The 11,145-nt window shown below is 45.7% G+C and overlaps 2 protein-coding genes across 2 annotated transcripts in view; one reads left to right on the forward strand and one right to left on the reverse strand.

Annotated features, from left to right (window-relative positions):
- The first annotated feature begins 1,216 nt into the window (after nt 1-1,216).
- desmb (desmin b) lies at nt 1,217-6,570 on the forward strand. Its single transcript, XM_015035804.1, has 9 exons — nt 1,217-1,924; nt 3,370-3,430; nt 3,946-4,041; nt 4,112-4,273; nt 4,374-4,499; nt 4,664-4,884; nt 4,951-4,994; nt 5,085-5,173; nt 5,954-6,570. The coding sequence occupies exons 1-9, from the start codon at nt 1,347-1,349 to the stop codon at nt 5,993-5,995; spliced, it is 1,419 nt and encodes a 472-aa protein (XP_014891290.1). The 5' UTR covers nt 1,217-1,346; the 3' UTR covers nt 5,996-6,570.
- A 639-nt stretch (nt 6,571-7,209) lies between these two features.
- The window catches only part of tmem198ab (transmembrane protein 198ab), a 13,271-nt gene continuing 9,335 nt past the window's right edge, over nt 7,210-11,145 (reverse strand). Inside the window, exons 2-5 of the mRNA XM_015035807.1 lie at nt 10,389-10,601; nt 9,679-10,260; nt 9,392-9,588; nt 7,210-9,312 (exon numbers count right to left, since the gene is read on the reverse strand). Of these exons, the coding sequence (XP_014891293.1) occupies nt 9,160-9,312; nt 9,392-9,588; nt 9,679-10,260; nt 10,389-10,545 (1,089 nt within the window). The 5' untranslated portion in view covers nt 10,546-10,601 and the 3' untranslated portion in view covers nt 7,210-9,159. The remainder of the gene's footprint in view (nt 9,313-9,391; nt 9,589-9,678; nt 10,261-10,388; nt 10,602-11,145) is intronic.

The raw sequence follows: 11,145 nt of genomic DNA on the forward strand, positions 1-11,145 counted from the left end.
ACACACACACACACACAGACTCTATTAATAGATGTGAGAGCAGCAGGATGGAGCGTTGAACCCGATCAGATTAGATCAGATCAGATCAACATGTTGGAGCAAAATAAAACACAAAGCAGATTTTAAAGAACAAAATTGAGGTTAAAAATGTATCTGGACTCTGAACAGTTCCTCTGAATCCAGCTGGAGTTTGAAAAGGTGAAATAAACTGTGAGGTGGTGACCTATGACCTGCCTCCAAACGATTTCTGGACAAATGAATCATAACGACTCAGTTAATCAGTTTTATCGTTTGATTTATTTAAACTCAGAACTAAAAATGTGAGATGAACTGGAAACATAGGAGCTGCTGCTGCAGGTTATCAGGTCTTAGATTTTATTTTTCCTTCTCTTGTAGATCTGACAGGTTCTGGATCAAACTGGATCAAACCTTCAAACCCAGAAACAAAATGGAGTTTAAAATAAATACATTTTGTTAATATGATCGTATTTCACTGGAAATACTTTCAAGTGATGTTTGGTGGTTAAAATCCAAAAACCCTGTAAGAATTATCATCATCATCGTTATTATTATTGTTAATTCTTTAGATCCACATTGTTTCTGTTGTATGGAAGGAAAATGTTTTTCCATGTTTTTAGCTTTAATAAAAACCTGTTTAGTTTTGATCTGAAACGATAAACTTTGCCATTTAAACATGTTTTATGGTCACGTTGCTCCATGTTCTGTCTGAGCGAACAGAGTAAAACTCCCAGAGTTCCCTGCAGCGGCGCCAGGCTTTACCTTTATAAGGCAGCGCAGGGCGAGAGGCAACGCATCCTCACATTGGTATGTCCTGACGACAGGGAGGACTGGAGACACTCAGGACGGCTGGAAACCACCAGAGAGACTCAGAGAGCGCTAACCCTGTTAGCTTCCTTCAACAATTTATTGATCATTAAACAGAAACTATTCAGTATCTGATCAGCCATTAATCTGAAGCATGAAGATGGAAAATAAACCTGAGATTCTGCTTTAATGTGAAAAAATGGGAGAATTTCTGTAGGAAGTGACAAGTAGTTTGGTGGTTTAATGGTTAAATGAATAAAAGCTGCTGTGATGTGCCTCATATCATCTGGTTCATGTTTCCCTCTGGAGTCTTTCGGACCACAGGAGGAGCTGCGGCGGGCCGATTTGGCCCCCGGGCCTCCAGTTCGGCCCCTGGGCCTCCAGTTTGGCCTGAATGTGAGGAAGAGGAGAGGCGATGAAGAGCTGATGTCATCAGGAGGCTGGAGGCGGGGCAGAGGGGTAAGTAGAAATACCCCAGGGCGGTTCGTCCGTCTCAGACCTCCAGCTGCAGCACCTCCATCATGGCCTCCTTCTCCTCCTCCGCCCGCTCCGCCTCCTCCTACCGCCGCACCTTCGGCCATGGCTCCTACGCCTCGCCGTCCCTCAACCGCTCCTTCCTGGGCCCCGCCGCCGCCGGAGGGGCCCACGTGACCTCCAGGGTGTATGAGGTGACCCGCAGCACCGCCGCGCCGACCTACCGCCTGTCCACTGGGTCCCTGGGGACCGCGGGGCCCCTGGGGGCCACCCGGGTGTCGGCGGGGCGCTACGGCGGCCTGGGGGAGACGCTGGACTTCAGCCTAGCGGACGCCCTGAACCAGGAGTTCCTCGCCACACGGACCAACGAGAAGGCGGAGCTGCAGCACCTGAACGACCGCTTCGCCAGCTACATCGAGAAGGTCCGCTTCCTGGAGACGCAGAACCAGGCGCTGGTTCTGGAGGTCCAGCGGCTCCGGGACCGGGAGACGCCACGCATCGCCGACCTCTACCAGGACGAGATGAACGAGCTGAGACGGCAGGTGGAGGTCCTGACCAATCACAGAGCCCGGCTGGAGGTGGAGAGGGACAACCTGGCCGACGACCTGGACAAGGTCAAGATGAGGTAGGACCAGGAGTCAGGGGTCAGGAAAGAGGATCAGGGGTCAGAGGTCAGGGAGGAGGACCAGGGGTCAGAGGTCAGGGAGGATCAGGGGTCAGAGGTCAGGGAGGATAAATTCTGAACTAATGTTAATCTCGTCTCGTCGCTCTGAAGGTTTCTGGATTATCTAATTTCATTTTATTTTTATAAAACATACAGATAAAAAAAATATTTTGAAAGGTTATAAATAAATGAAAGTATGTCCTTTTAATATGATTTCAATATTAATAATGTTAGAAAAACTTTAAACCTGGAAGTTAATTAACAAGAGCGGGCATTTTGATTATTTTACCATCTATATGTTTAATTATTTATCATTTAAAAAGAAGCTTTAGTAAAAATAAAACTTGTGACATCAGCAGAGCTGCAGCTCGGCGCAGAGAGCAGACCTGCAGCTGAAAATAATCAGACTAAAATATTATTGTTTTCATATCTCTGCTTAATAACTGACAGTTTGTTTCTCTGAGGCTTTAAACTGATGCTTATTACATCAAACAGTTTGTTTGGTGATATTGTTTCATTTTATTAACACCTTAAGGTGTAATTAAATGTGCCCATGAAATTAAAATTAATTTCTTCTGATGTTTATTAATAACAGTAGTATTAGCATTAGCATTAGCTTCACCTCCAGATTATGAACAATTGATAGCAGGAAATCACTTTAATTTATTCACCAGTTATTCACAGGTATTAAGAGATTATATCTTAGATTAGATTAGATTAGATTAAATTAATATAAATTAAATGTGTTTTGACTTTTTCCTGTTCAGTTAAAACAAAAAAAAAAGCTATTCAGTAAATTAGCTTTCAGCATTAGCTAGCTGGCTAGGAGATGCCCCACATTATTTTTGATTAATATTTATGTTATTCTTGTTAATCCCACATCAGACTGAGTTTATAGGAAAGTTTCTAAAATAAAACTGAAACTTTTCCTGCTGAACCAGCAGCTTTAGTTTTAGCCTGGCTAAACGTTTATTGTTAAATTATAAATGAAAAGGTTTTAGTTTAGACTCTGTTACAGATTACAGATTAGTGCTGCTTCAATCTGATCAGAGTTCATCATGTTTTCTTCTATAAAAGGAGAGAAAGACTCTGCAGCGAAACAAAGCCGCCAGAGAGACACAGAGTTTGAGTCCAATGTTTAGATTAAACTGATTCACAGGAGCTGCAGCAGCAAGAAGGAGCTGCAGCATTTTTAATAAAACACATTTATTCCATTTCTAGACTTAGAGAATGTTTCAGGTAGTTTGGTTTTGTTTCTAAAGGTGACATGACTCAAATGAAGCACTCTCTCTCTCTCTCTCTCTCTCTCTCCCTCTCTCTCTCTCTCTGTGTGTGTGTGTGTGTGTGTGTGTGTGTGTGTGTGTGTGTGTGTGTGTGTGTGTGTGTGTGTGTGTGTGTGTGTTCAGGCTGCAGGAGGAGATCCTCCAGAGGGAAGAAGCTGAGAACAGCCTCGCTGCGTTCAGAGCTGTGAGTCTTGATCAGATTTGATAATGAACTGATTTTCTGCTGTTGCTGTTTTTATTGTTACTTATTATTATTGCACAGAAACAAAACACTTTTCTATTAATAATTTTATTTTAAAATGGTTTATAACTGATAGAATTAGGTTGTTTACATTTCTTTAGCCAACATGTTTTTGTTATTTTGAGGCTTTTATTTTCGTTTGATTTCTGCATTGGGCTCATCCGGGATCCTTTTTTATTCCGTTGTAATCCTGAAACAATAAAATCCTCCCAAAATACTTATCAGATAACATTTTAATTTTACAGAAAAGTTTCTTTTTCCTTGAATATTTGAAAGGAAGTGAATAGAAAGGAAACAGTTTTCTCTTGCATGGATTCCTTGCATCTTTTTTCTGTTATTCACAAGTTAAAGTTTAACTTTCTGTTCCTCCTGTTTCTCCTGTTTGACTTCCTGTGTGACTTCCTGTTTGACTTCCAATTTAAATGTGTCGCTCAGAGGATGTGTGATTTGTTCTGTAGGACGTGGACGCTGCCACTCTGGCCCGTCTGGACCTGGAGAGACGCATCGAGACCCTGCAGGAGGAGATCGCCTTCCTCAAGAGGATCCATGAAGAGGTTCTTGTTCCTCCTCCTCCTCCTCCAACCTGCCCAGTCCAAGCCCCAGACTCACTGTCTCCCCCTGCAGGAGATCCGGGAGCTGCAGAACCAGATGCAGGAGACACAGGTCCAGGTCCAGATGGACATGTCCAAGCCGGACCTGACGGCGGCGCTGAGGGACATCCGGGCCCAGTATGAGGGCATCGCCGCCAAGAACATCGCCGAGGCTGAAGAGTGGTACAAGTCCAAGGTCACCCACTTCCTGCTGCTTCCTGTTTATCTGCATGTGTATCTGACCACTAGAGGGCAGCACCGATGGAGCAGATGAAGACGGAGTTCTGTCCCTGCAGGTTTCGGACCTGAACCAGGCCGTCAGTAAGAACAACCAGGCGCTGCAGCAGGCCCGCCAGGAGACGCTGGAGTTCAGGCACCAGATCCAGGCCTACACCTGCGAGATCGACTCCCTTAAAGGGACGGTAGGTAGAACCAGAACCTCACAGGTCCGGGAGCGTCCTCAGAACCTCCTGATGGTTCTGATACAACGATTCTGATAATGGTTCTGTTGCTAACTGGTTCTGTGGCTAACTAGTTCTGTGTGGTTAACTTGCCATGTGTTTCTACCCTGTTGGTTCTGGTCCAGAACGAGTCCCTGCTGAGGCAGATGCGGGACATGGAGGAGCGCCACGGGCGCGAGGCGGGCGGCTTCCAGGACACGGTGGCCCGGCTGGAGGCCGAGATCGCCACCATGAAGGACGAGATGGCGCGCCACCTGAGGGAGTACCAGGACCTGCTGAACGTCAAGATGGCGTTGGACGTGGAGATCGCCACCTACAGGAAGCTGCTGGAAGGCGAGGAGAGCAGGTCAGAACCCGCACAGAACCTCCAGAACCTCCAGAACCGCCCGGCTCTAACCACTGTCTCTTCCAGGATCGCCCTGCCCATGCAGAACTTCTCCACCCTGAGCTTCAGAGGTACATACTGCCCCGATGGTCCCTGAACGCACCGCCGGTCCCTGAACGCACCATCTCTCCTGACTCTGACTCTCCTGTTTGTCTGAGCAGAAACCAACCCAGAACCGCCGCAGCGCTCCGCAGAGACCCTCTCCAAGAAAACGGTTCTGATCAAGACCATCGAGACCCGAGACGGAGAGGTAGTGCCAATACACACGATACACACCGCTGGACCAATACATACTGACACACACTCACCGATACACACATCAACACTGACCTCCCAGGTTGAGAATGCTCTGTGGCAAAACATGTTGGCTACATTTTAGCACAGAATCTACAGTTGGGTTTCTGTTGGTTGGTCAGCAATAACCAACTGCTGACCAATCACAGGCTGATAATGATGAAGTGGGCGGGGCTTGTGTTGCTAGGTAACATCTGAAACGGTTTGTTTTGCAAACACCATCAACATAAATTAAATCAATGTTTAGTTTTTTTTTAGTGCTCAGGTTGGAGGATCATCAGGAACTAAAACTAAAGGTGAATTTATGTCAGATTCTCTTTGACTGATGAGTTGATCGGCTTTTAAACTGATCATTTGTATCGATCGGCACTGGAAACAGGTCAGGTTGATTTTCTGTTAGTTCTACTCTAAATGTCTAAATGACGTTTTTCCTTCCTGGTCTCACTTTTTCATCTGGATTCAGGATTTAAAGTTTCCCTTGGTTACACTGACCAGCACCGCAGAAAAAAACGAAAACTAAACGAAACGTGAAAAGTTTAAACCCTGATGCAGAAAATCCCTCCCTGTTGCCGTAGTTTTTCTCTTAGAATCTGAATCCTGGAACAAATAAAGCAGGAGGATGTTTGCTGTGGCGCCACAACGGATCTGCATGTGGACCCAACCGGCCTTTAGCTTTAGAGTTAACTTTGGCTTTAGCATTAGCGGTGCTGCTCCTGACTTGAGCTTCTGTCTCCAGGTGGTCAGCGAGTCGACGCAGCACCAGCAGGACATCATGTGAGGATCTGCAGGAAGAAGGGACGACACAACGCTCCGCAGCGCTCTGACCAACTCAATCTAATAAAGCTGAACTAAACACAGCGCTAGCATTAGCATTAGCCTGCGCTGATTTCATCCTGCAGTGAAACGATTCATTTATCGCTTTGGTGAATTCCCATAAAAACCCATCAGATGATCTGAGAAACTGCAGCAATTAAATGCCACAGGAACATCGGTTCTGCACTTCTGTTTCATTACAGATTATAATCAGAAAGTTATTTACTAATATGAGATTCAAATATGTAATAACGATTATTATAGGAAAAAGTTGAAATGATTGATGGAGAAGATACTAGCATTTTAAGGATATTAGGCTCAGATAATAATTCATCCTAACTACTTTAAAACAATAATTTGATTTTATTTCATAAACATCAGTCAGTTTATGCCTCCTGTTAGTTTAAGAATGGATGGAAATCGGTTCATTAAACTAAAATTTAGTCGTTAAGCTGACAACTAAACATGATCAACTATGGAGCATCAAAAGTGCCACAATCCATTCAGTTCTTAAAATATGTGATCTTATCTGTGATCTTTTAAAAAAAATGTATAAAAATTAAAAATGCAGACATTTTAAAAAGTGTCCATAATTGACACTCAGTTATTGTAGTTATTAATTATTCTTTAAAACATCATTATATTTTATGAAATAGCTAAATCTGACACCAACGTCTGATTGTTTGACCTGAACAGCAACACAACCACGGACCAATCACCATGCGCAGAGCAGAGTTAGTCCCGCCCACTGACTTTGCTGACAAATGAAACTCCTGATTTATGACCATAAATAATTATGTAGAAAAATAACTGCAGCAATTATTTATTCTTTTAACATGTAACAAACTTTATAAATTATTATTCTATTTTACAAATAAGTGATAAATATGGATAAGTGTGAGTCATTTTTTGAATCGATCACATATCACAATAAAGTTTTGCTCTACTTTAAATAATTCAATACATTACAATTCATGTAAATTGATTAAAGAATTCACATTTGTATTTTTGTTTTGGTAAAGTATTTTGAAATTGAATTCAACCAGTAAAAATAAATAATTGTTTAAATTTAGATTAATTTTTGATGTTTAAATGATCGCTGCATTAATATTACAGGACATTAATGAGCCAAAGAGCAGATACAAATCAGAAAAGATGATTTTATGATGCTGACGATAATAAAATTATTTTAATGTTTTTATTGTTTTAACAGAGCAGGAACACATGCTTTAAATATGATCAGAGTCTTTAAAAACATGATCACGTTATGTGATCATGTTAACTGCTGAGCAAAATAAATAAAACACCAAATAAATAAATACAGCATGTCTTCATTCCTGTTGGACATTAAAATAAGTGCAGAGTGTTTCTGTACAGGTTTCCTGTTGGAGCCGATCGCAGCAGGAAGCTAACCAGTTCATCTCATGCAGTTCAGCTCCTCACACTAAACGCATCATTTCCTGTACACAGTTCTCCTCTAAAAACACGTTAAAGTTTCACATTTTACCAGACAGATGTTACATCATCCTAAATAAAGAAAAACACAATGGAGAAATCAGACAGCTGCTGGTCTGATTCATCCGTTTACACCGGCACCTCAGTCTGGATCAGAACCCATAGAGGCTAACGCTAGCTTTATGTTAGCTTCTTATTAGCAGAAGCTAGAGGTGGATACCTCTACGCTAATGGGCTAATCGACTAATTGGCTAACAGAGGGAACTAATGTTTAATGTAGTAAATCAGCATTTTGCTAACTTTGAAAACATTTAGCACACTTGGCTTCCAAAGTTTAAATTTACTTGGTTGTTTTGTAAACTTTCAATTAAATAAAATTTGGCATCTGTGATAAAGTTTTGTTTACATAAATCAACTCAACCTGACAATTTTAATTTAGAAAGTAAGTAGCTTCAAAATTCAAAATGGCTGCCATGCTAGCTGCTGCAGTGGAGCCCGTTAGCGGTTCGGTATTCACAGATTTCTTTTCTAAAATATTCCAAAGAAAATCCAGTTCAGAAGCTGAAACACCGAGAGCGAAGAAGAGGAAGACTGCAGACGTTAGCTTCTGCTAACACCGGTCCACTTGCACGCCCGTTGAGGTGAGTTTGGTGTTTGAATGATGTAATAAGAAGCTAAACGTGTTTTTAGAGGGACGTTAGCTGTTTGAAATGGCTGTGGTCCCAGACCAAATGTCATTGAAACCAGTTTTCAGGTGTTTGGGAGGTGCCAGTGTAAACAGAGCTCTCTCTATGGGAAACAACACAACCTGACTTGGTGTTGCCATAGCTACCGAAGGGAAGTGTCCCACTGAGCGTTTCGGTTGGCTGACCTGGCAGTCCAAGGAGAGGCGAGGCAGTTTGACAGGACAGCAGTGTTCTGTCCAGCACCAAGGGAGACGAAGGGTGTCCCCTCTATTACAGAGAAAACGTCTCTTCGCATTCCACAGAAGGTCGTTGTGGTCTGGATGGCACAGAAAGAAAAAGACGTCCAGTTAGTGTTGAGCTGTCCCTTCCTGGTGAAGCTCAAGGATTTGTTTGAGCCCAAGCAGTTGAGGAGCTGGTTGCTTCTGCAATACTGGTTGACAAGTTGGACAATGATCCAGAGTTGGACAATGACACAGAGTTGGACAATAATCCAGAGTTGGACGATGACCTAGAGTTGGACGATCAAATAGAGTTGGACGATCAAATAGAGTTGGACGATGACCCAGAGTTGGACGATGACCCAGAGTTGGACGATGACCCAGAGTTTAATGGTGACCCAGATCTTTGACTGATCTGGCGTTAGAACCTGAGCTGGGTTCACAGTGGAACCACTGGAGTCGATGTTTGACTGAAGATGGAGGCAGAAAGCTCAGAACCGGGTCAGTAGGTTCCTTCAGGGTTGGAGCTGTGGTGTGTGGGTATTTAGTGTCTACATGCATGTAATGTCACAAAACCAGTGGCTAGCTTAGCTCATTAGCCACAGTTAGCTTAACTCATGTGTCAAGACTTTGTAAAGAGTCTAAAGGTGGGTAGATTCTCCTGCTGGGTCAAAGGTCAACACCAGAAGGTTGCCTGTCAATCCGGTGGTGAGTGTAGTGGCTCTAGTCAGTTCCTCCTGATCAGTCCCGTGAAGGTCAAGGGTCAGAGGTCAGGCCCGTAGAGGTGGCCCTGCGGCCCCGGTGAGGGGCGCCGTGGAGCCGCAGTCGTAGCCCATCTCCACCACAGCGTGAGCGCCTCCTACCAGCCGGCCGGGGAAGGGCTGCGCCTGAACCTGCCGGTCCCGGAAACTCTGGATGTAACTCTGCAAGACAACACAGAGACAGCTGAGACATGGAGACCCTCTGTGCGCTGGGACACAGACGGCGTGTGACGCTGGCTACCGGCGACAGGACGTCGGTGTCGTAGCGGCGGATGGGGTTCGGCTTGCGGCGGTAGGCGGGCTCGGCGTTGAGCTGCTTGGCCTGGTGATTGTGAGAGGAGCCATGCTGCTGCTTCTTCTTCTTCTTGTTGCGGTAGCGGTCATCTCGCTGACGAATCCGCATCACCTGCATCCTTCGCTGCTGGCGGCTGATGATCACTGAGGAACAAGGGACAGACAGAAACTTTACAAACATCAGGGTGTGATGACCTGCAACATCAGTGTCAGGTTGGGAGATTGTTTCTTCACCTTTGGTGTGGGAGTATCCTTCGGCGGTCACCTTCCACTGAACTATGACCCCAAGCAGGGTGAGGGACGGCCATACCCCCAGGACCAGCCAGGTCATCCAGCACACCGGCTTCCCCGGCTCCACCTTGATCCGCTCGTAGATGTACACCAGGAGCGCAAACAGCTCCAGGAAGTAGTCCAGGGCCACGGTGATGACGGCGGCGCCGAACACGGCGGTGGACAGCGTGGTGAAGAGGCGCTGCCACTGCAGTGTCAGCACGGCGAACAGCATGCCGAGGCCCAGCAGCACGCCCAGCGGCACCCAGACGGAGCGCGACGGGGCCTGGGACAGCTCCGCCATGCCCACCAGCGTGGCCACGCCCACCAGCAGCCCCAGCAGCAGCCCCACCATGAACAGCCCCACGCTGCGCACCAGCATGGTGACCAGGCCACACAGCGTGCCGATGCCCAGCCCGATGCCCACCGAGGCCTCCACGCTCAGCTGGGTGTCCAGGACGCGCTCCTTGTAGCACAGCATGAAGATGACCACGGAGCCAAACATCAGCCCGGTCAGGAACATCACCGCCTTGAAGCAGCGGTAGCCTGGAGGAACGCAGCAGGTTCAGGGTCAGAACCAAGATAGAGATCAGATCGCATGAACCGTAACCAACCGGCAGGATCCGGTCAGGTTACAGTTCCATCAGCAGCCGGTTGAATCCATCGGAACTCACCGAAGAAGCAGTAGATGATGCCGAAGAGGCAGCACATGGAGCAGACCACCGAGGGGACCACCGAGTAGCGGCCTTCAGGGTCCAGGCAGGCGTCCGGCTGCCCAGGTCGCGGCTCCTGGTCCGGCGGCAGCAGCATTGTCTCCAGGGTGGTCGCCATGGCAATGAGGAGGAGATCAGGAGGTTAGAGAGTGGTGCTCAGGTGAACAGTTTCACCTGCAGAGACAAACGAGAGAAATCAAAGGAATCAGATTAAACGACTAAACAGAAGCAAAACTCAGAAAGACATGGTCTGGGAAGATCCAGAGAGATCTGGAGAGGTCTGGAGAGATCCTGGCCCACATCAGGTACTGACAGATGGAAAAACTCTGTCAGGATCCAGCCCATCATTCAGTTCTAAAGCTGGTTCCTCCTTCAGTCCAGTTGACCCGGTTCTATTGGAACCAAAACTGCAACATTTGATCCATTTCCAGCTGCTGTATACCTTTAAAGCATCACCATGGTAACCAGTCACAGTTCAGGCAGTCCATGTATCTATGTCATTGTTTATTGTTCTAGTTAGATATTTGAATGGATTATGGAGATAAATGGTCAGAAATGTTCCTGTTTATTTTGGTTCTGATCTTTAATTGGTCCAAAGGTTTCCTGTAAAACATAACAGATTACATCCCATAATAACAGCTGACCCCAACTGACCTCCATGTTTACTGGGCCTCAACAACTCAACACCAACTTGGCAACCAATCAACTCAACACCAAC

The sequence above is a fragment of the Poecilia latipinna genome, unplaced genomic scaffold (assembly GCF_001443285.1).
Source record: "Poecilia latipinna isolate Pla-1442-1.1 unplaced genomic scaffold, P_latipinna-1.0 Scaffold348, whole genome shotgun sequence".
Classification (NCBI taxonomy): domain Eukaryota; kingdom Metazoa; phylum Chordata; class Actinopteri; order Cyprinodontiformes; family Poeciliidae; genus Poecilia; species Poecilia latipinna.

What these genes read in the sequence shown, in the direction of transcription:
- desmb (XM_015035804.1), top strand. Translation starts at nt 1,347, where the DNA reads ATGGCCTCCTTCTCCTCCTCCGCCCGCTCCGCCTCCTCCTACCGCCGC. An exon ending in CTGGACAAGGTCAAGATGAG is followed by an intron (nt 1,925 to 3,369) that starts GTAGGACCAGGA and finishes GTGTGTGTTCAG; the next exon opens with GCTGCAGGAGGAGATCCTCC. An exon ending in GCCTCGCTGCGTTCAGAGCT is followed by an intron (nt 3,431 to 3,945) that starts GTGAGTCTTGAT and finishes TTTGTTCTGTAG; the next exon opens with GACGTGGACGCTGCCACTCT.